The sequence below is a fragment of the Columba livia genome, chromosome 2 (genome assembly GCF_036013475.1).
Source record: "Columba livia isolate bColLiv1 breed racing homer chromosome 2, bColLiv1.pat.W.v2, whole genome shotgun sequence".
NCBI classification, from domain to species: domain Eukaryota; kingdom Metazoa; phylum Chordata; class Aves; order Columbiformes; family Columbidae; genus Columba; species Columba livia.
In genome coordinates this window covers 66017476-66039148 of record NC_088603.1, presented here as the reverse complement: position 1 = coordinate 66039148, position 21673 = coordinate 66017476, and the positions used below count along the sequence as shown (strand labels likewise).

The following is a 21673-nucleotide window of genomic DNA, read 5'->3' as shown; positions in this document are numbered from 1 at the left end:
CTGATCAATAGAGATAGCAAGGAGATAAGATGTGGAAATGGTCAGTCTCTTTCTTGATTGGAAGAAGTATGAGGTGGTCACTGGCTGCAGATGTGGTGGCAGCTGTGGGCTTAGGAAGGTTAATGTTTGAGTGGGGAAATCACTAAAATGCCCTATGGGTACTGAAATTTTAGAATTTAGCACCTGTAGCTTTTCAAAAATAAACATTTCTAGCTTTAGTCTTTGTAAACCTAAATCTTTTCACAACTTCAAGTGTCCTTAGTTGAGTGCATGGAAAATTTAGTTGCTGATGGAAGATGAACAAAATAGTAAAGTAACTGTCAATTCCCATTGTCTGTGCTGGGTAAACAGGTGGAAAAATCATCTGGACATTGTAGGAGGAGTTGAAATGAAAATTATAGTCTGATTGGACTCTTGACACTGTTATGAGGTAAATCTTTAAAGTATGCTTAAATCTCCTGTTCGTGGCTTTGTGCAGTTTAGGTGTTGTGAAGGGTGGATGGGCTGAAGCCTTCCTATCCAGCTCTGTGTGCTGCAGCACAGACCCTGGGCTGCTCCAAGCAGGAATACAGCTGGAGTAGCCTGTAAGCCTGTAAGAGTGTAGGAAGTGAGGCAAAAAGGTGTCTCACTCCAAGGATCATCTGGGACCCAGGCTGCAACCTGTGCTGTGTAGAGCAGAGATGGAAGGTAGATAATGGATTACTCACTTCAAAATCCCAATGTAAGTAACACTGTGTGTTACTGATGGTCATGCACTAGAAGGGGAATGTGAAGTTCATCGTAGTTGATGTTTTGAAGCAAAATTTGTTCTTTTATGTGCCTTTTCTGTGCTGTGTCCTGTGTTTGGTATACCTGTCACAGGCCTGAAGGATTCCATGGATGTGCATGCTCTGAAATACAGATTACGTTGTCTGTACTTTTTATAAATACATTAGTTTAAGTGTTCAGCTATTGTATTTTTTCAGCTCCTAGTTAAATGATGCCTTCTGAGTAACCTCAAAGTTGCTTTTAGTTCCAGTGATAACAGCAGACTTGATAAGCTGTTCTGCTGGCCTTGAAAAACTCCAGCCACAAACTTTCTATACTTTGAAGGAGTTTGTTGTTTGGAGAGAGATATAAGGCAAGGTTACTGGTCATGAATAGACTGAATGGGACACCAACTGGTATTTCAGTAGTTTGTCCCAGTAGCTGCACGCTACCACCTATACAGCTGCAAAGAGGGGTGTGTTACTGTATGGTTGTTATTTAGGAACGGGCTTTCAGGGGTGACTGCAAATATAACACTACTTTGGTAAAAAGTCATAGACAGACCTGAAAGCATGTATAAGTAAATGGAGTCTGTCATACTGAAATGAGGAGAGGCGAGGATTTAATAGGTAGTATTTTGAATCCAGTCAATAGTGTATTATTGGTTTCTATTTTTTTCCCTCCTCCCTTTAGTTGAACTAGTTAGATCTTATGTGTTCAAACATGCTCAGTTCCTACTCATCTGATGTCTTCAGTGGACAGCCCCTGTGCATCTCTGTTCTGGTGCTGGACAGAGAGAAAAGTCCTGTGATAGCAGCCACAGCATCCTGGTCTGGAAGGCTTTATAAAATCTGTCTGTAGTCCAGCAGTAGCTGCTGTTGGGATGTCTACACACTCAACAATCAATTTACTAAAAATACTCAGTTTCTTAAAAACAGGAAAAAACAGAAAAGCTTACTTGCACAATTAGCTCAGTAATGGAAATAGTAATGGAGAATAAAAACAGCAACTTTACATATTTGCGGTTTAAATTAGGGCAAAAGGCATGATGGGAGAATTATTTTTTTTTTTTTAAATGAAGACCTATCTGTATTACTGATTTGATAAGCAGCCTGTCTTTCTTTGTGGAGCTTTAAATAAAATGTTCTCAGGATGAACCAAGTTGTTGTGTTTACATTAATTGTGGACGAAGTTATTTGTTGTGAACAGAGTGTCTCAAAAGCTCAAGGGGAAAACAGAAGTCATATTGAAATTGAGTTGATAGTTTTATATTTTGCATCCTAATACTCCTGATAACAGGCAAGTGAGACTGTTTTTGATCTGCAAAGTTAATACTTTCATCGTGTGTTTGAATGTTTTCTATCATTGGTAAGTGTGTGGTAGGTCTTAGGAGGTGGGAACTGATAATGTGGCTCTGAGATTCCAAACCGATGCCATCTGGAAGTTCATGCTAACTTCTGGTTTTGATTTGTAGTTGCTGTTGAGGGAGCAGGCAAGGGGAAGGCACTTGTTTGGAATCTTTTCTTTAAGATGTGTTATATGAAGGTTGATAGTTAACTGTATGTGATTTGAAGTATTGAGAACTAGCACATGGGTAACTTAAGGATTTTGTGTGCCAAAGCAAGGTCTGGAAAGTAAAAAGCAAAAAGAAAAATTTGCCCTCTCCTGTTCGTCCCAACCTGGTTTTGTGTTTTTCCTCTGCCAAGCAAAGCCTGTTGTCTAAAACCAAATAACTGAACCTGATCTCCCCAGTGGAAGATGTACCTTCCTTCTGCACTGATGACTTGTGATGTTTCTGAGCTGATATTTACGAAAGAGATTCTTTCCCAATACTTGGTGAGGTCCCTCAGCGCCCAGTGGCCCAAGAAATCATTAAATTACCCAGCACCTAATTTCAGTAACCCAGGGTGTAAGAGTGGGTTTCTGTGACACCGGGATGTTGAAAGAAAATGAGAAGTTTGGTAACTTTGTTCTAGTCAAGATGCTGGATGACTTTAGTAATTGGTTTTGAGTTGTCCTCACGCTTAGATTTTTGTGTCTTTTGGGTGGAGATGATTCACATGGAATCCAGTTGTGAGCACATGCTCCACATGCATAACTTGGTGTTACTGGGTCTGGTTCTGGAACATAAAATGCCAAGCAGGGGATCAAGGGAAGCGGGCAGAGCTGTTTTGGAAGTGAGAACACAAAGGACGAAGCGATGCTGGAGAGGTCCATAAATGGGAACAGAGGCTAGAATACAGCAGATGGAAACAGAGAAACTGGGGTATCTTATGCAAGAAAGTCAGAAGGAGCAGAAAATCAGGAAGGGCGAGGAGGAAGACAGTGCTGAGCAAATCTGGTAGTGGTTTCAGTGCTGAGAGAAGTGATGCGCTGAAGAAAGTGAAGAAGGGCTGTTCTTTTAGGGCTTCACTGTCTCTGTTTTTTCTTCGTCAGTGCTTGGGGGGAGGTTGGGGGGAGTTAAAAGAGATGTATTTTGGAGGGGTTTGTAAGAAAATAAAGTTTTGAAAACAGAGAAGAAAAAAGACTCAAACACCAAGGCAAAACCAAGTCAATTGTTTAATTTTCAACTGATAGTATTACTACAGTCTTCTTAAGAAGTTATGCTGATTTATGATTTGTAAGATGATAACAAACCCAAAAATGCTAGTTAGAAAAGAATTGTAAATATTGTTTTCCTCTGTAGGTATACTGATGTTTCAGACTCTTGCCTTTTTACCCTCTTAGTATTGCATAATGCAGCCAATTCATGTTTTCCAGAGCTTCCCAATTAAGTTAAGTGTTCAGAAGTTTCCATGACCTTTAGGTTTCTTTGTACTCTATGTTGTTTTGCAGGGACTATGATAGACTTTGTGGTTTACTTCCAGTGTAGCCTTTCTTTTATGGAAAAGATGTCACAATGCAAAAAGGCCATGGTTTTGAGTTGTGTTTTTGAGCACTTAATACAATGGTTATTTGACATGACTTTTTTTTTTTTTTTCTTTTCTTTCAAAAAATGTATTAACATATAGGAAACTGTTTTAAGAAGCTCATCAAAAAATGGTCAGCAGCAAAATATCATAATTTAAAAATTATCATTAGGCTAAATATATGGAAAAATGAAAGTCAAAGAAAGAAAATCCCCTTCGTAGAGAAGTTTGTTTCAGGATATAGAAATGTGCACCTATATCTCGTTTTTGCTATTGTAATTGATGTTCACTGTGCTTATGGTTCTTGCTGCAGTTTTGTCTGTAACAGTATGTATGCCTTGCTACGAAGTCCTCTGTAAAGGTTAGATTGTCCTCTTCAGTCAGATCTGTGAGAGTTCCCACATGCAGGCCTCTGTTCTTCACTGAAATTTTGGAGGTTTCTCCAAAACCTTATGGAGGCTTCTGAGGATTATGGGCATCAGCCTGCTGAATGAATGAATCCCAGCTTCACTGTGACCTTACAAGGCGGAGGCTGGGGTTGGAAAGGGTGGCAGGTGGAGACCTTCCAATGGGCTGCCTGAGTAGGGACGGCACTACATTCTTATGGGGTTTTCCATCCAGACCTAAATACTTGACATCCGTGTGTCTGCCCCTGCAGGCATGTGCTTAGAAGCCTGAGCTTATTTGTCAGAGCTGTTTTACTCTGTTGTTGACTACTAGTGACTACTCATGCCAGAACACTGATTAATATATGTGTATATATATCTGTATATCTACATATCTTTATATCTCTATATATATCTGTATAGCCAGTCCCTCCAATGCCCTCACCCTGCATAAGGAACCCTTACCCCTTGGTGTTGCTTGATATTTAGTAATTATGAAGCCTCAAGATCTTGTTGATACGTGCCAACTCCCATCTGGTGTTTTGGTCCATGTTTGTTTCAACATGTCCATCAAGGCCTTGTCTTTAGCATCAGTGCATTAGATGTTCTTTAGGCAAGGACCGCTTGTCCCCACAATGTTGTAAACTTGTGTCATTTTCTGCAACCTGATACAAAAATGCCCTGTGTGTAAGTTTTTTTTTAAACTGAACTTTGCTTGAGAAAATACAGTAGATCAGAATGAATCTACACCAGTGCGTGTAATTCCTTTATGCATGAACATCACAGTAGAAACTAAGAAAATTCAGCTATCGTTTTGAAGGGTTGTGGTGTGAACTCTTATTAGTAAAATCCTACAACACATAAATAATTTTTATATGTGTATATGTATATATAAGATAGTGGTACAAGAGAGAATGAGAGTTAATAAAAATTATTAAAAAATAAATACAAGAAGAGAACAGCTAAATATGATAAAACAACGATTCTGATTGCTGTGAAGAGAGCACAAGCTTCTGCTTCACTTCAGTGTTTCTTAAATGATTTTTTTAATACCTAGATTAATGAAACATCATATCCTGAAACTGCTCAGAAGATTCTGTTCTGCAGAAGGCTTTATTCTACACCCTCTGTTCTGCAGAATGTGAAACCTTGGAGGAATCAATTTGAATGTACTTGGGATATATATATTTTTTTTCCTCTGTGTAAAATATGTGCAAGTGTTGTGGTTATTGTCCCTTAGACTCTCAAGCAGGGAGCTAATCTATTAATAGCCTGGAATCCAAGTTGCTGTATGAAAGGTTCCTGCTGGGTGAGTGTGTAAGGTCTTTCTAAACTTAAATGCGTTAGTTCTTCCAGTGCTCTTTCGAAGGAGGGGGCTTTGCTTTAGCTTCAGAGAGAAGCATTGTCACGGCGAGGCTGTCGCGTCCTTCGTACGTGGAGACCACGGCATGGGACTGAAACCAAGCCCAGAATTGCAGTTCTCTGCATAAAGGCCCCTCTCCTCTGAATAAAGACATTTGTCTGCCTATCTTACTTGAAAATTGTTCTGCCTTGCCATGATGTATGGCTGCTACTGGAACTCTTGTCCACATACTTATGATGTCAGCCTCCTGTTATATAGTACTCTCTGATTCTTGAGTGGGTGTGTTATGGGTGTGGAGCGGAATTTATAAACATTTTGTGCTGCTGAAAGGAATAAGAAATACAAAGTTTTGGCAGTGTTATAGGAAAGCTGTTTTAAAAATGTGTTTGTTGCCATACGTTGTGGATTTAACTAGGCCAAGAGTTCACTCTTTTTCCGATTTTTGAAACTATACCTTCCCTTGCTTTTCTGTGTATAATTCCTAACCAAATTTTATCTATAGTTGTCTTTCTAACAGTGATATTATGTTTATTAGTCTAAAAATCATGTTTTCATGCAGCCTGGGTTGGAGGGGAGATTCTTTGTTGCGTTTCCAGGGTCAGATGTTGGTACATTTGCTTTATATTTAAAATAGATAAAGGTCTGAAGGTTATTTTTGATGACTTCTTTGTAGCCTTTCCCTGTCGTGAAAGAGGCCAGTGTTTGATTCAAGTTAATGGTGTAATCTCTGTCAACAAAGATTAGAAACCTTTTGAATGTTTTCTCTTATTTAATATAGGTATGTCCTTTGGTTGGTGTTGATATGTTATTTTCATTTTACCTCCTTCCTAGGTTAAGTGACTAATAGTTAGTTATAAAGCATCATTTCTTTGGAGTAGATTGCAATGGAGATGGGAAATATTTTTCTACTTTAGCGCTTAAAGTCCTAAGTATGTGTATAGGGGAAAAGGATTTGCATGCTAATGTAGATACATTAATGATGAGGGCATATGTAAACTTGTTCAAATTTTTGCAGGCTTCCTTCTGCTTTAGCAGGATGTCAATTCAAATAAAGCATTCTAAAAATTATGTTTTAGCTCTATTAATTTTTCATTGGCTTATGTTATTTAAAGATACTTCATTCAATACTTCAGCACTCGGGATGTACTGAATAGTAGCAAGAGCGATGCAAATTTTCTTATCCAAACTGATGCAAGCTTTCTGATGAATTCTAGAGCACTGGAATATTTGAGATGGATTATCTTCATTCCTTTATTTGAAAAAAGCTGTAACTTCAGAAGAAAAATAACTATGCTAGTAATTCTGTACTGTAGGTCATGTTTTATAGGATTAGAGTTTATATACGTGCTTCTGCAAATAACTCTGGGACTCAGTTCTGTTAATGCGTTTAGATATCAGTAGGTTGTGAACATTCAGAAAGGTTTAGTTCTTGAAGAAAATTACATACTTATCTGAATGGAGGCAGGTATTCATTGCATGAGTATTTTTGTCTGAAAATTGCTGAACTATAATTATACCATAATTAAGATGTAATCTAAACCAGAAATATGCCTGTTTCTTTCCAAATTAGTTACATTGACTTCATGCTTCTTAAATTCTGATCTGTCTCTTCTGTAATAGTAATACACAACAGAGCTGAAGCAGGGATTTAAATTTTTTTTTAATTGGTGTAACCTGGTTTTGTTGACCACTTAATTCATTTAAAAAGCACCTCTGTGGATTTTGGTGATCTTTCTGCCTTTGTGTAGGCCGGATCTTATGGGGACTATGCATTCTTATGAGTAGTGACCATTTTTTCCTAACTTTGGTTTTTGTGATTTGCAACCTAGTGGCATCTCAGCTGATACGTGAGAACTGTTCATCCTTCTTTTGCAAAAAAACCCCAAACAAACAAACAACAACAACAACAAAACTTGTACCATGGAAGTTCTTGTGTGTGGTGTTATGGTGTGGGTTTTTTTGTTGTTTCTTCGTTTGTTTTTTTAACCACAAACCAACAAAGAATGAACAAACAAAAAAATGCTTCCAAGAATGTAAGTGTTTTAAATGTGGAATATAAAGTAAGTTTTTAAATAGCCAATTTAGCAATAATGGCTAAGTTTAGTCTTTTTATATATGATATAAAGTAGGAGCTGATGAATGATTCTTAACACAGATTTGTATCTTTGTGTCTTCTAGACAACTCTGCTGAAGCAGATTTATGGTTGCTGAACAGTTGTACAGTAAAAAATCCTGCTGAGGACCACTTCAGAAACTCAATCAAGTAAGTTGTTTCCCTAAAAACATAACTAATTATTAATGAATATCATGGGTTTTAATTTTAAAAGCTTCATCAATATAGAAGTAATTCTGTATGTTAGCAGAACAAAAAGAAGTGTGCTGAGTTTAAATGTTACAGTCTTTAATTCCCTAGAACGGATTTATAAGGTGTAGTGAATTTTTTTAACTAGCTTTAACTGGCAAATGATTATCAATACACTTATTTAGGAGAACTGCTGATCTGTTTAGGTAGGGGCTTCTATATCACTTTTCAGGACAGTGTTATAATATTCTTCTGAAGAGTTGAATTTTTTCTTTTTTCTAAGGTGTGAATTATTAGGCTGTTTCTTTTTTCCTCTACTTAATTTTACATGATCGGGCCTTTCTAATTAAAAGGGTATCAGGTACATACTTAAAACTACCTATTTCACTATATATTACCTTAAAAGATGAACTGATTAGCCTATAATAGAAGTCTTGTGGAGAATGCATTTTATTTCTCTGGTATTCCTATGATTTTGAAAAAAATGATATGATAGCAATTTCTACCTCTGACTTCTGCAGAAGTGTAGTTGTGATAAGAGTATCTGGATAACCTGTACTGTTACAGGTGCCATTGCCCAATATAAATAAATATTGTGGTGAAGTTCCTGGAGAATTCACCTTTAGTACCTTTGGTAAACAAGTGTGGCTGTTTATGCAGTCATTCCTTTAGTGTGGTGCTTGGGGGACGGACTGTTTGTTGAAATCCATTTTGGTTAGAAAAATATAGTTCATGGTGAGCAGTTGGCACGCTCAGGAGGGCAGGGAGGAGAGAGAAGCTGGATATGACCTGTCTGCCTGCGGCGCTGGAGATGCTGACAGCATCCCGTGGCTGGGACCGGGAACAGAATCCGTCTGCATGCAGGATGTGGCACAGCTGAAAGTTTCTCCACCCCTCGGAGGGGCTTCATTTCCTGACTGCTGGTGTTGTGCTTGGTGATGAGACTGGCTTTTTTGGCTCTTTTTTTACTGTTGCCAAACAAAAAAAAAGCTGGTTTCAGAATACTTCCAATTAATGTGTTGGCCAGCAAAACGGATGACAAGATCTTTTTCCCGTTCAGTTGTGGTCATCTTTCTTTTTTACTAATCCCGTGCCAGAATTGATGTGGTGTGGTGTGTGTCCTTTAACCAGCAGAATAAGAGTTGGTTAAGAAAGAGGGTCTAACTAAAAGCAAATGACTGTAAATATTTCTTTGAACTTCATGTTTCTGTTGCTGCTCTATTAATGAGCCTGATGTTATTTGTAGCCTGGGTTTATTCCTCTTCTTCATTACTTATCCCTATACTCTTTCTGTTTTGACACATGGGTACCCTGGTTGTTCTTCATTTCCCCTGTGTGCTGAGAAGCACTCCTTTCCTGTAGCATCAGTCATTCTCTCAGATCATGGCAGTTCCTAATTATGGAGAACTTTTCTTGTTGTTTCTGATCATTTTTAATAATGTTCATTAGACATAGGTGAGAGAACCATACGTGAGTTCTCTTTCATTGGACTTCAAACTGAAAGATTAAACTTCCTCCATCTCAGAAAAGAGCAGCAACAGCTGTATTTGTGTTTTAAAACAGTGAAGAAAGGTTATATCTCTAAAGAACACAACTTTGCTCAAATACATCTAAATTTCTTACAGCAACAAACCCAGTGCAGGTGATACAAAACGAACTGCCATTATATCCTGTCATAACAACTTGTTGGTAGCTATGGGGATCTTTGTTTTTCTTGGTTGAGTGATGAATTAAACATGTGGTATGTGGATTGTCAAAGCAAACATACTCTGAATGGAAAAATTAATACTCAGCACAGTAAGATTCTGTCGAATTAAAAATTTTTCAGGCTGAAGGTGTTACATAGCATCATGAATGTCACATGGGAGGAGTATTTCTGTTTGTTTATTCTCTACCCTCCGCAACAGTTTCTGCTGCATAACTTTCTGTCATGGTTTAACCCCACCTGGAAAATGAGCACCACGCAACCACTCACTCAGTCACTGCTGGTGGGATGAGGGAGAGAATCACAAGAGTAAAGGTGAGGAAACTCATGGGTTGAGATAAAGGTAGTTTAATAAGTAAAGGAAAAGCCATGCACACAAGCAAAGCCAAACAAGAGATTCATTCACCCCTTCCCACGGGCAGGCAGGTGTTCAGCCATGTTCAGGAAAGGTGGGCTCCATCACACATAAAGGTTACTGTGGAAGACAAATGCTGTCACTCTGAAGGTCCTCCCCCCGTCCTTCTTCTTGCCCCAGCTTTAAATACTGAGCATGACGTCATATGGTATGGAATATCCCTTTGGCCAGTTGCAGTCAGCTGTCTCGTCTGTGTCCCCTCCCAGCTTGTGCACTTGGCACAGTGTAAGAAGCTGAAAAGTCCTTGACTGCGTGGCAACAGCTAAAACATCAATGTGTTATCAACACTATTCTCATACTAAATCCAAACCAAAGCACTATACCAGCTACTAGGAAGAAAATTATCCCAGATGAAACCAGAATGCTTTCTTTGCATATATGACTTCAAAACATTCAAACCAGCAGTAGTGTGCTCACAATGGTGGTTGAAGAATGACTGTCTGAGAAGCTGATCCCTCACTAATACCGTGTGCCAGACAATGTGTCAGAACCCACGTTCTGAAAGTTCAACTGGTTTTGATCTGATGTTCTTTTAAAAACAAAACCAAACCACTTCCAAACTGTCCAAACCTTTCCATTGGATGTGTAGAGCTGATACAAGTCAACTGACAGTATAGTCTCTGTGCCTTTTTGTGTAGTTCTTAGAAGTAGTCTGCTGCTCTTCTATATCAGTAAAGTTGAAGCTGCTGAGCCAGGGTGATGATGTGGAGGGCAAAGAGTTGCTTAAAGACCATTAACTTGTGGATGGGAATTTAGAGCCTTTCCTGTGCAGATTTAATTCTCAGTTGGTTAATCTTAAAATAAGAGGAATGTCTGAGGAGGGTTTTGGCAGGATCCTACCTCAGGATAAGAGAAGCAGGAGATGGTCTGTGGTTTAAATGGCTCCAATTTGCAGCTGTTATGAAATGAGAACATGTTTTTCTGGGAAGGGGGAAGCGGGAGCAGGGGTACAGGGGAGAAAGGAAGACAAGGGCAGAGGAGCTAGTGTGGGTGTATGGTATTACTTTTGCTGTCGATGAGCAGTCACTTATCACATGGCATATGTAGAGATTAATGAATTATGTCTCTTTCTATATCCCTACAGTGCAAAAGTGTAGTATAGGCAGTATTATATACACAGAACCACAGAGCGGCAAAGCTTGTTGGGGACTTCTGAAGACTGTCTTGTTCAACCCTGCTCAAAGCAGGAAAAGCTGGAGCAGGTGGCTGAGGGCTGTGTGCAGGTGATTTTTGAGCATCTTCAAGAGACACAAATGCTCTGGGCAACCTGTTCCAGTGCTTGACCATCCTTATATTAATAGTAAAAAGGAATTGTCTTAGGTTTAAACTTCATATCTCATATTTCAAATTGTTTGTTGCCTTTTGTGCTGTCACTGGACACCACTGTGAAATACCAGGCTCTGTCATCCCCTCTCTCTCGCATCCTCCTCCTCATCAGGTGTTTGTACACATTGATGGGGTTCCTCAGACCCCTTTCTTCTCCAGGTTGAACAGTTCCAGCCCTCTCAGCCTCTGCTTGTATGTCAGATGCTCCGCACCTTTGGTTACCTTTGTGGCCCTTCCCTGCACTCCTTCCAGTTTGTCCCTGTTTCACCTGTACTGGGGAGCCCAGCACTGGACCCAGTTCTCTAGGTGTGTCTCACCATGGCTGAGCAGAGGAGAAAAATCCTCTTCCCTCATCTGCTGGAGATTCAGTGCACAGAGCAGCCCAGGAGGCTGGTGGTGGTCTTTCCCGCATGGACTAATTGCTGGCTCATGGTCAACTTGGTGTTCACCAGGACCCCAGGGCCTGTCCTGCCAAGCTGCTTTCCAGCTGGGTCAGCCCCAGCCTGGCCTGCTGACTGGGGTAATTCCTCCCCAAGGGCAGGACTTAAATATTTGCTGATAATATTTTGTGAAGTTGACTTTATGTTGTTTTAAAATTTAGGATTTCAAAACACTTTTTTAAAGGTAACTTACAGTCTACACTTAATTCTAACCCTTTTTCCTGATCATGTTTGGGTATTATATCTTTGCTCTGGACCTTATCTTTTGTCAGTGTAACCAACTCATGTATGTATATAGATGTTTTATAAATAAGCAGTACAAATAATAAAGTATAAGTAAAATATCATCATGTCCTTCCAGATGACGTTACTATATTTATTCGGACGTTTTTGTGATGATGGGTAGTTCTATGATCGTTCACTTCGGGGTGTTTCCTTAGACTTTTTTTTTCAATGGCAGAAGGTTGTTGACTCATGTTTTCTGCTACCATTTATCTTGTTCAAGAATAGCTTGCTTAAAACTTGGCTGTTAACAACAGCAAGAATAAGCATTCAATAAGTAAGCTACTGATCTCAACTTACATAAACCACTCTGACTCTATTAAGTCTGTTTGAAGAGAAATAGGCATGAGAGCATGTTCTAGAGGAACTCACTTTTTTTAAAATGAAGTTACTCTGTTCTTTGGTGTCACGCTTCACTGATCCACGTGTGGTCTGATACTCTTTTTTTTGACTGTTATATCTCAGATACATAACGCACATTTCCTAATAACCTCTGACAATTCTGAGGCTGCTGCGTGTTTCTGGGTAGCCATCTTCCCCCTTGCGTGATCCTTTCCTGAGTGCTGGGAACAGTCATTCGTGCATTCAGGGACTTGGACTTAAGGAGTTCTCTTGCTGATTGAAGTATTATGGATAGGGACACACACAAAATCTGATTGAAACAGCTAGGATGGTGCCATTTGGGGAGTACGGAATGGTTATGCTGTTGAGGTGTTCATGGTTTGTCTCATGGTTGTGGACTAAGTTTGACCCACTATAATAATGTTCAACGTTGAAAATAATATATACAATTAATATATAACATTAACATATACTCTCTTGCATATCTGTTACTGCATTCATTTTAAGGCACACTCTGGTGTGCATTCAACCTTTTTCTTTGTGGTAGCTATGGGTTGTGACAGAAATGTGGGGGCTTTTAGTGCTGAAGTAGCACTGTGTGGCTTCCAGTTCTCTCCTTGCTTCAGTTTGCACCAGTTCATGAATAAACACTGTATATGGGATCTCGCTTCTATGCTGGAAGGAATATCAAAACCGGCAGAGTTTGTTGAAATTGTAGTTTATTGGGACTTTGATCTTAGACCAAATTGTTTAAGGCTCTCAGGACCAAGTGGACTAAGTTGAAGAAGTAAAAATACCTCTGGATGCTGTAGAATTTCTGTTTGCTGAGTGCAGTTGTGTTGATGTTGGAGGTTGTTCTTTAAGAAACACAGAAGCTTGGTCAAAGATAAGAGATAAGAACAACTTCCTACTGCTTATTATTTTTGCAAGTGAAAATAACCCTGGAAGACTTTTTCTTTGTTTATTAATGTTTGTGAATGTAACTTATATAATGCAGTTTGCAAATTATGAAAAAAACCCCAATATCTGACTTTTAAAACGAAATAAAGTGTTATCACTTTCTTTAAAGCTTTAAGCCTTTTGGTTTTCCTAATAAATTTCCAGTGTAAGAGAAGACTTTGATTTACACTTGTTTATACAGGAAAGTTTAAGCTGTGAAATACCTCTGGAAACGTAAGTCTTTCAAAGCTGTTTATTTTATAGATCCTGTTAGCATAAGAAGATCACTTCTACTGCATTTGAGCTGAGTGTCATAGCCTTGCTATTCATTGCATTTTATAGAAATCTTACGTTGCCTCGCTTTGTGTCAGAGTACAGGACAGCTCTAGGAACTGTAGGCAGGAGTACTGCTATTTTCAGCTGCTCTTGTATTGAAGAAAATTGGGGAAGAGCTGGATTCTCTGAAGTAAAAGTATCTGTGGAACAAGCTTCATTGGGTGGAAGGAAACTTGGCGCTTGATTTTTTTATTTTATTTTTTTTTTTAGGAGAAGTTGCCAATAATATTATTTCTTGCTTAGACCTCCTAAATTAGTCTAGATAACATCAATGAAAATCTATCATTTTGCCACAATGAAAGGCTTACATGCTCACAGATTGAGGAAATGCTTGTATTCAAAAGATATATACTATACGTGCTGTGCAAAAGAAACATTTTCCTCAGATAATATGAGTACTTAGTTTTCGATGGAGGCTATGAATCGGTTAACTAGAATTTTAAGTCACTGTTCTAAAAACAACCAGAGAACCTTATATGACTGCTGCACTTGGGCTTCATCAAAGCCTTTATTGGGATAGATTTGTGCGCAATGCTTACATTTCTGCAGTCATGGGAGATCTGTAAAGATCTCGGCAATCACACATCATTAACCAGAATTAATTCTAAAATTAGTTCTGTAGCATGAGTCATTCTGTTTAATAAATAAATAAAATTTCTTAGAAAGCACTTGAATCTTTGATATAAAGTGTACAAATTAGTTAGATGAAAACACTGAATACTTTTCTTGTGTGTATTTTAAAGTTCAGAATTTTTCTGGGAAAAATTTCCTAGAAGGGTTTTCAGCTTCAGTATTTGATATTTCTGTTTTCATATCGTGATGGCTCATCTGTACTGCAAAACACTTCAATCAGTTTTATTTTTATATTTATGTTCATTTTACTAGTTAACATTTCTCAGCTTGAGCAATAGCAGTTTCACAGTTAAATAGATGGTTAAGCTTTACTGTGAAGCATAGTGTTGCGCTCTCTGGCTTAGAGATGCTGCAGAAGGATGTTATATGCTTAGAACAAAAATGTTATTCAACTGGCAGTCTTCATTTAAAAACTTACTGATCTGGTAAGGTTTTTTTTATTATTTTTTTTTTTAACTTATTGAGTATTGTCATTTGTGTTTTTATTGTCTTACATTGATGGAAAACATAGCTGTTGGTCAAGGATTCTGTGATTTAAATTATGTTTGTTAGTGGAAGGGTTTTTTTCTGCATTTGAGTGCATTCCTTTTCGTGTACACATGTCTGCCATGAGAGAGAATGTTAAAAGCTGCTTGACGTGATGTTATAAAAAGCAGAGGAAAAGCAGACCATATAGAACTGTTTTCCATTGTATAGTGTTTAGAAGATAAAAGGATTATGGACTGCTTGTGATTACGTGTGTTACCTGGCTGCATTTTGCAAAGGAGATTTGCAAAAGCCTGGGTTATAAACTTGTGTGCACTTTAATATTTAACAAGGTTAAAAAAAAAAAAAGTCCAAGAACAGGGCCTGTTAAATTCAAATTTTAAACACTATTCTGGGTATCATTTTGACTTTATCATGAACACGTTTGGGACTATTTTAAGTACTCTGTGATATTGATGCTTTGAGAGGTTAGAGAGCGCAGTGGCCTTAGTTCTACACAGCTTATTAAGCCTCAGATGCTTTAGGGGGCTAATTAGCTTTTAGACAGTCTTTTAAGCCTTGAGACAGATCATTGGAAACTGATGTAGGTTTGATTGCCATTTTAAATAAGAAAATATTTCTAGGGCATGAGAGGCCAATTCTGTTTCATGACTTCATAGATCTGTATTTGAATTTTTTGGTTGGGCTCTAGTTACAGGTCCTCAGATACGTAGGCTCCTGGAGCGCTGCTGTGTTACAAGCAGTGTTTACAGACATTTCAAAAGCAGTTAACTTCATTGCTAAATATACAAGATACACTTTTCTTTGCAAACTAGTGCAAAACTATGACGTTTCAGTGATATGGGTGAACAAGGAAGGCTTCTGATTTGGGAAGTAGAGCTGCCCAGGTGGCTAATGGAGTAACACTTGCACCTTTCTCCTCAGCCGAAAGGGGCACAGAGCTGCACTTCGTCTTTTGTCAGCATTTTAGAACAAGAACTTGCATGCACGTATAACCTTCTGAAACCTGTTTGAAGAAGACAAGCAACACTGAAAAGGGGATCTCATTCTCTTTAGACTGCATTGCTGATGTTATCATTAGTTGAAAGACAAAACAGCTCTCCCTCCTCTCAGACTTGGTCTAATTGCCTAATTTTAGGAAACCTCTCCAACCAATGAGGTTTAATAAAATTAGCAAAAGTAAGTACCGGGCTTTCTCAGTGTTTCTTATGCTGTTCTGCCATGTGCTTGCATCAGGGATGTGACGTTCCCCTTGGGCTCTCAGTGCCCCTCTCTTTGCCTAGACCAGGGTCAGATTCAATAGAAATAAATGATCAGGAAGATGGAGGCACCATTTTGGGCTAGAAGTTTTACGTTTGGTTTCTTACTTAATCGAAGGCTTTACAGAAGAGCCTTTTTGAGGGATTGGAGAAATTCAGACAAAACTATTCTTGGTCTCACATTATGGGCATTTCCATGAAGAACATGTTAAAAGCTATTTGAAAATGTCTCACCTGTTTCAACAGGATGAGAACAATGATCTTTTCTCACAAGAGGAGGCCTCATTCTGAATACATTAGTGCTGAATTTCTAATGCATTGGTTAAAGTTCCTCCCTCGATTAAACTCACATGTCAGGTTAGCAGGTTGACCTCTAGCTTGTCCTTACTAGTCAGAGTGTTTTCTGTTTGTTTGCAGTTGAAAACACAGGCTACTAAATAAAAACTTTAAAAAAATCTGTTTTGTGTTATGGTGTGAAAAAGAATAAAGTCTGCCTCTGTCTATGTGAATTTAAGGAATGTGGATGGTGGGTTGGGATTAGAAGATTAACAGTTTGTATTGAATTCAGCATGGCTGCAGGTGGAAAAGGCTCCTGCTGAATTTGATGAGGCAAAGAAAGCTGGAGACAATTTGCTAAGACCTTGTGGTTCGTGGGGTGGTGAGATTGCAGAGGACCACTGGAAATGGAAGCAGCTTGAGACATTGCAGTGTGTGGGTTTTTGTGACTTCAAACAGTAGGCTGGATGTTTTTTCCTCAGAAAAATAGATGTGACTTACCCAAGCAGACCATGGCCAGTAGTGGGCTACTTTAGCTGAACTTTCTGGCTTGCAATCCATTCAGGGGTGTGCAGTGGGGGTTCTTGCTGCCTCTGCCACCTGACATTCATCTCCCTTCTGTTGAGGGATTTCTTCCTTCTTTCTCATGGGAGGTAGCCAAGTCAATTGCTCCAGCACTAAAAAGTGCAGGAGAGACTAAGACATTTTAGATTTACCTCAAATATGTAATAGCATTGCTGAGAGAGGACATACTATTAATTGAGGTCCATGGGAATGATGTAGGACAGGATTAGGACAGACCTTTACTTTGCTTTACCTGCACACAGAAAGTGGATTCTGAAGACTTCTTTTCTGAGTTTGTATCTAGTAGATCAGAATATTTTCCACGAGCTGCTGAAAAAGAGTAAATTGATTCTGCTTCCCTTTTAAAAAGGATTTTTGGTTCCAGTAAGGCTTTTTACTTTTCAGTGGGACAGGTGTTGGGCAAAATTGAAAATAAAACTTCCACACGAAGTGATCATTGCTGTTTTAGAAGTTTCATCATGAAAGTCCTAGTGAGAAATGGTGATTGGGAGTTCTCTTTAAGAGGGGGGAAAAACCCAAAGATCTTTGCCCACATGTGTATATTAAAAATGTGTGTGATGACTATTAGAGTGACAAAAGTTTCAGTAGCAGAAAGCAGAGTATTTATTAACTAGCTTTTAGATGGCTTATATGAGCTTTAGAAAATCAGTGTTTTGCATATTATATGATCCTCTAAGTTAACAGGTGTTTTGTTTTACCAGCTCAGGGCAGATGAACTGAGCAGAAAAGGTTAATGCCTTGAGTGCTGCAAGCAGGTGGTTGATAGGTTTGAATATTTATCTAATTAACTGCATGTTGGCTGCTGTTCTAGCAGGCCTGACTTTTCCTAGGGAGGGAGCACAGGAAAACATGCAGAAACTTGCTTTAGCAGGATTAATGCAGAAGTCAACGTGATCTAAACTTGTCCTTACTGACGAGTATGGGTTTTATTTGGTTTTGGATCAAAAAAAATCTGCTAATACTTAACGCGTGTTTGTCCTAAACTAGAGAATGGTTGCTTGTTTGGGTGAGCTTGAGTGAAAAAAGCATCCTCTCACATACTTCTGCAAGGGTGTCGGCATGTGGTTCTGTTAGACACTGACTCAGGAAGGGCAGAAATCACATTGGGGAGTTTTCTGTTTTGTCTGTATTCAACAAAGCTTTTGCTTTTTCACACTGAGTTTTGTTGTAATGTGTCTTTCTAATACACATGTAATGCACAGGCTGTGACGGTACTGAGGTTTTTATTTTGGCGTATTTAGTCAAGGCAGGTTTGGGATATTGCCAATGAAAAAAAGCAGTTAACATTTGGCATTGAACACCTCAGCTGCTGTCTTGAACCCCAGTGCACTGTGCTTATGTGAGGGACTTGAACATCCTCTAATGCTGGCAGGGTTTATGATAGACAATTATTTCTTTTGAATTTAACTATTCATCCAACACTTCCTCTTACTTGTAAACATCTGAAACTTTCCTGAAGAAACAGCAGAAGCACAGGCTAACAGCAAGAAACAGTTGACCGTGGAATTGTTTCATTCCATGTATGTGTTTGAATTTGAAACTTTCCTATAGAGATAATATCTAATAACTGCTCTTAACAGGATAAATAATCAATGTTTTTCACATATTGTTTTACAGCTCGCAGCACAATGGAAAATGACCCTCATTAGTGCCTCCAGCTACCAACATAGCACAAATACTAACCAACAACTGTATACAGATTTGCTCCAGATAGGAAAAAGCCTGTTGTTTTTCTTGAGTGTGTTGTAGTTCATTAGCATGATCTCAAGGGAAACTTAGTAGTGAAGATGCAGAGGCTTGTTTTTTTACAAAAGAAGAATGTTAAATAATATTGGCTAAAATATAGCGAAATTCACTATAGGAGCAATTTGTGAATATCTCTCATCATAGTGGGTAGCATGGATTTTTCTTATAAAAATGAAATATGTCTCCAGTTTGTTTGTTTGTTTTTGTGATTTTTTTTTCCCATACTTTTAAATGAAAACTGTACCCTTAAACTAGTCTGTTTCTGTAATAGCCTTTGAGTTTGTATGTATTTACCTTATACTAGTTGTCAAATGAGAAATTTTTCTCTGTATACCTGTTGATTGATACCTATAACTCCAAAAAAATGAAGATGCAGGTGGTGTGGTGAAATGCTTGGTTTTGTTACGGTGTTTGGTAGTTCATGGACATCCCTTGAAATGGAGTTGGGATGAGGGGCTGAGTGGAAAAATCAACATAATTTCTAAATGTTATTGCAATGGGAAAATAATTTCTAGTATTTACTGTGGAAATGATGTGCAGTCATGAAGCTGGCGGCTCCCCAATGCAATTTAGATGGAGATCTCTAAGGATCCAAAGGACTAGAAGATGACACTGCTGGTGGTGCTGGCCTATTGTAGACATTAAGAAAGAAACTCACAAACTTTTTAATCTCTTGTCTAATGACATTAACACATCTCCTTTTTTTATAATGTAGAAATTGAAATGGCAGCTCAATTCCTACTGGCTTTATTCCTTTGTTCCACTAACAGATGTGTTCATAAGGAAGAGGATTATTTGCTTCATATTTGAAATATATTGGTTTTTGGTGTTAATAGCATAATAGGAATTAAATACAATGTTAAAATATCTCTTGAGCAACATGTTTTTTAAGTCAACAGTTCATAATTTTTACAGCAAGCAGTACATGCTCTTCAGTTTGTGGTTTCCATTTCTGTTTCACAAAAGATACCAGTTAAATATGTTTGTTGCAAAATTTTTAAGTTAAGCTGTTGTGAAATGGTACTCAGCATTTTACGATTGTTGGAGGAAGGACATTTAATTAGAATGAGCCAGGTATTGCGCACTCTGTTGTTGTCATTCTTTACTGATGCTGTGGTTGCGATGCAGTGTGTCTTGCTGGAATTTCTTGTGACTGCTCAGAAACCACATGCTAAGGTTACATTGTCACATCCATAAGAAAATTGTCAGGGAGTATGTTTCTATTGAGTAGATGGGCTGTAACTGACTTCCTCTGACATCCTAAATTACATTACTTGCATAATGATGTTTCCAGCTGGAGTCCCTTGCTTGATGCAGTATTTCCATGGGAAGAGAAGACAACAGATGGAGTTGCCCCGTTTCCCTCCTCTTTCCCCTGCTCCCCGCTAGAAATGTCCCTGTGGTGCAGCCGCTTCCAGCTTCACCCCTTGCCGAAGGTGTGGCCATGCCTAGGGGCTTCAGGAGCAACTGGCAGGTGGTAGGGTAGAGGGTTCAGCTCTATTTTGTCTTCTCAGAACACGTTTCAAGTAACTTTAGCTGTCATTGGTGTGACATACTCCTTTCCTGCATTTACCTTCAGCCTGGAGGAGACTGAGGGGAGACCTCATGGGGCTACAGCTTCCTCACAAGGGGAGCAGGAGGGGCAGGCGCTGGTCTCTTCTCTCTGGTGACCAATGACAGAACCCAAGGGAATGACAGGAAAATGTGCCGAGGAGGTTTAGATTGGACACGAGGAAAAGGTTCTTCTCCCAGAGGGTGGTGGACACTGGAACAGGCTCCCCAGGGAGGTGTCACGGCCCCAAGCCTGACAGTGTTCAAGAAGAGACTGGACAATGCCCTCAGACACATGGTGTGAGCAGGAATTGGGCTCAATGATCCTTGCGGGTCCCTTCCAACTCAGGACATTCTATGATTCCCCAGAAGGGACAAGCTGTTGAAATAACACAGCTTTGGTGCTCTTTTGTTAACCTTTGCTGACTGTCCTGAGGATTTGGGGTATCCAGATGTTTGAATAAAATTAGGAAATCATTACAGCAGTATGCAAGCAGTTTGTTTACTTCTCCAGTGCTGACTTGTAATGCTTTTCTCTGTGTTTTTCCTTGGTTTCTAATTTCAATATGTTTACTATAGGGAGTGACAATTTTTTTCCTACTTTGCCTGACTTGAATGATAATGATAAGCTTCTACTAAGTTTTAATGAGGTTACCTTTTCCTCAGCATTGAGATCTGAAGTTGCTCAATAGGGTGTTTTGTTGCTGAGCCACAGTAAATTTGTTGGTGTGTTTTTTGTTGTGTTTTTTTTTTTTTCTTTATTTTTTTATAAGGAATCTTATCTTCTGCAGTGATGTGGACACACTGAGCCACTGACTAATCTAGTAAGCCATCTTTGTTAAGCTACAAAGGGATTTACTTTACATTAGTCTGTGAGAATAGGCAATGTAGTGCTTGCTTTCCCTTTTAAAGATCATGTTCATTCACTTTGCACTGTGGGAATATGAATTCTGCCCCCACGTGTTTAGAACACTAATTTTATCCATGAAGTGGAGCTTGTATGCATAAGAATTCTAGAGTTATGCTTATAGAAGGAAAAACATATACTGATATGTGAATGCACATGGAAGAGGGGCATGACTTGTCGATACTACAAGCTGATCTGTTAGTTGTATCATGTTTCTCTTTGTTTTTGCTTTTATTATAAGAGACAGGAGGGATTGCTTCTGAGTTGAATGAACCAGAAATTGAAGTTGAGGTTGTTTGCAGAGCCTCTCATTAGAGGAGTAATTCCACTTTATCTTTGACTATGACACTGGACCCTCTGCAGGAATTAATGGTGCAGTATTGTAGCAATAGTGCAGCAAAACCAGTGGAAGACCTTCCAGGGGAAGAGGTTTACATTTTGATAAAATTCCTACAGTTTCATAGCTGCATGCTCACAAGCAACGAAACGTGTCTGTGTTGTGTTCAGCATTCAGCTACCATGGCGTATGTATTCACGGGATCACAAGAGGAATGCCTCCTTTGTTCTTAAGTTAGCTTTTTATGTTCCTTTCATATTCTGCAGTGTACCCAGCAGGTTAGAATCTTTGTTTTTTCCTTTCCTATGCGATGCCTGCAAGTGTTAGGGTTCACTTGGTCTGCTTCTGGCTGCTTATCTGGGGCATCTTAAAGCTTCACTGATTCACTTCATCTTCCTGCC

At 38.9% G+C, this 21673-nt stretch overlaps 1 protein-coding gene across 4 annotated transcripts in view; it reads left to right on the top strand.

Moving 5' to 3' along the window:
• CDKAL1 (CDK5 regulatory subunit associated protein 1 like 1) overlaps nt 1–21673 on the top strand; it is a 416136-nt gene that overhangs the window by 64265 nt on the left and 330198 nt on the right. For all 4 annotated transcript variants that reach the window (XM_065055192.1, XM_065055194.1, XM_065055191.1 and 1 more), the window contains one exon: nt 7584–7668. In XM_065055192.1, the coding sequence (XP_064911264.1) occupies nt 7584–7668 (85 nt within the window). The remainder of the gene's footprint in view (nt 1–7583; nt 7669–21673) is intronic.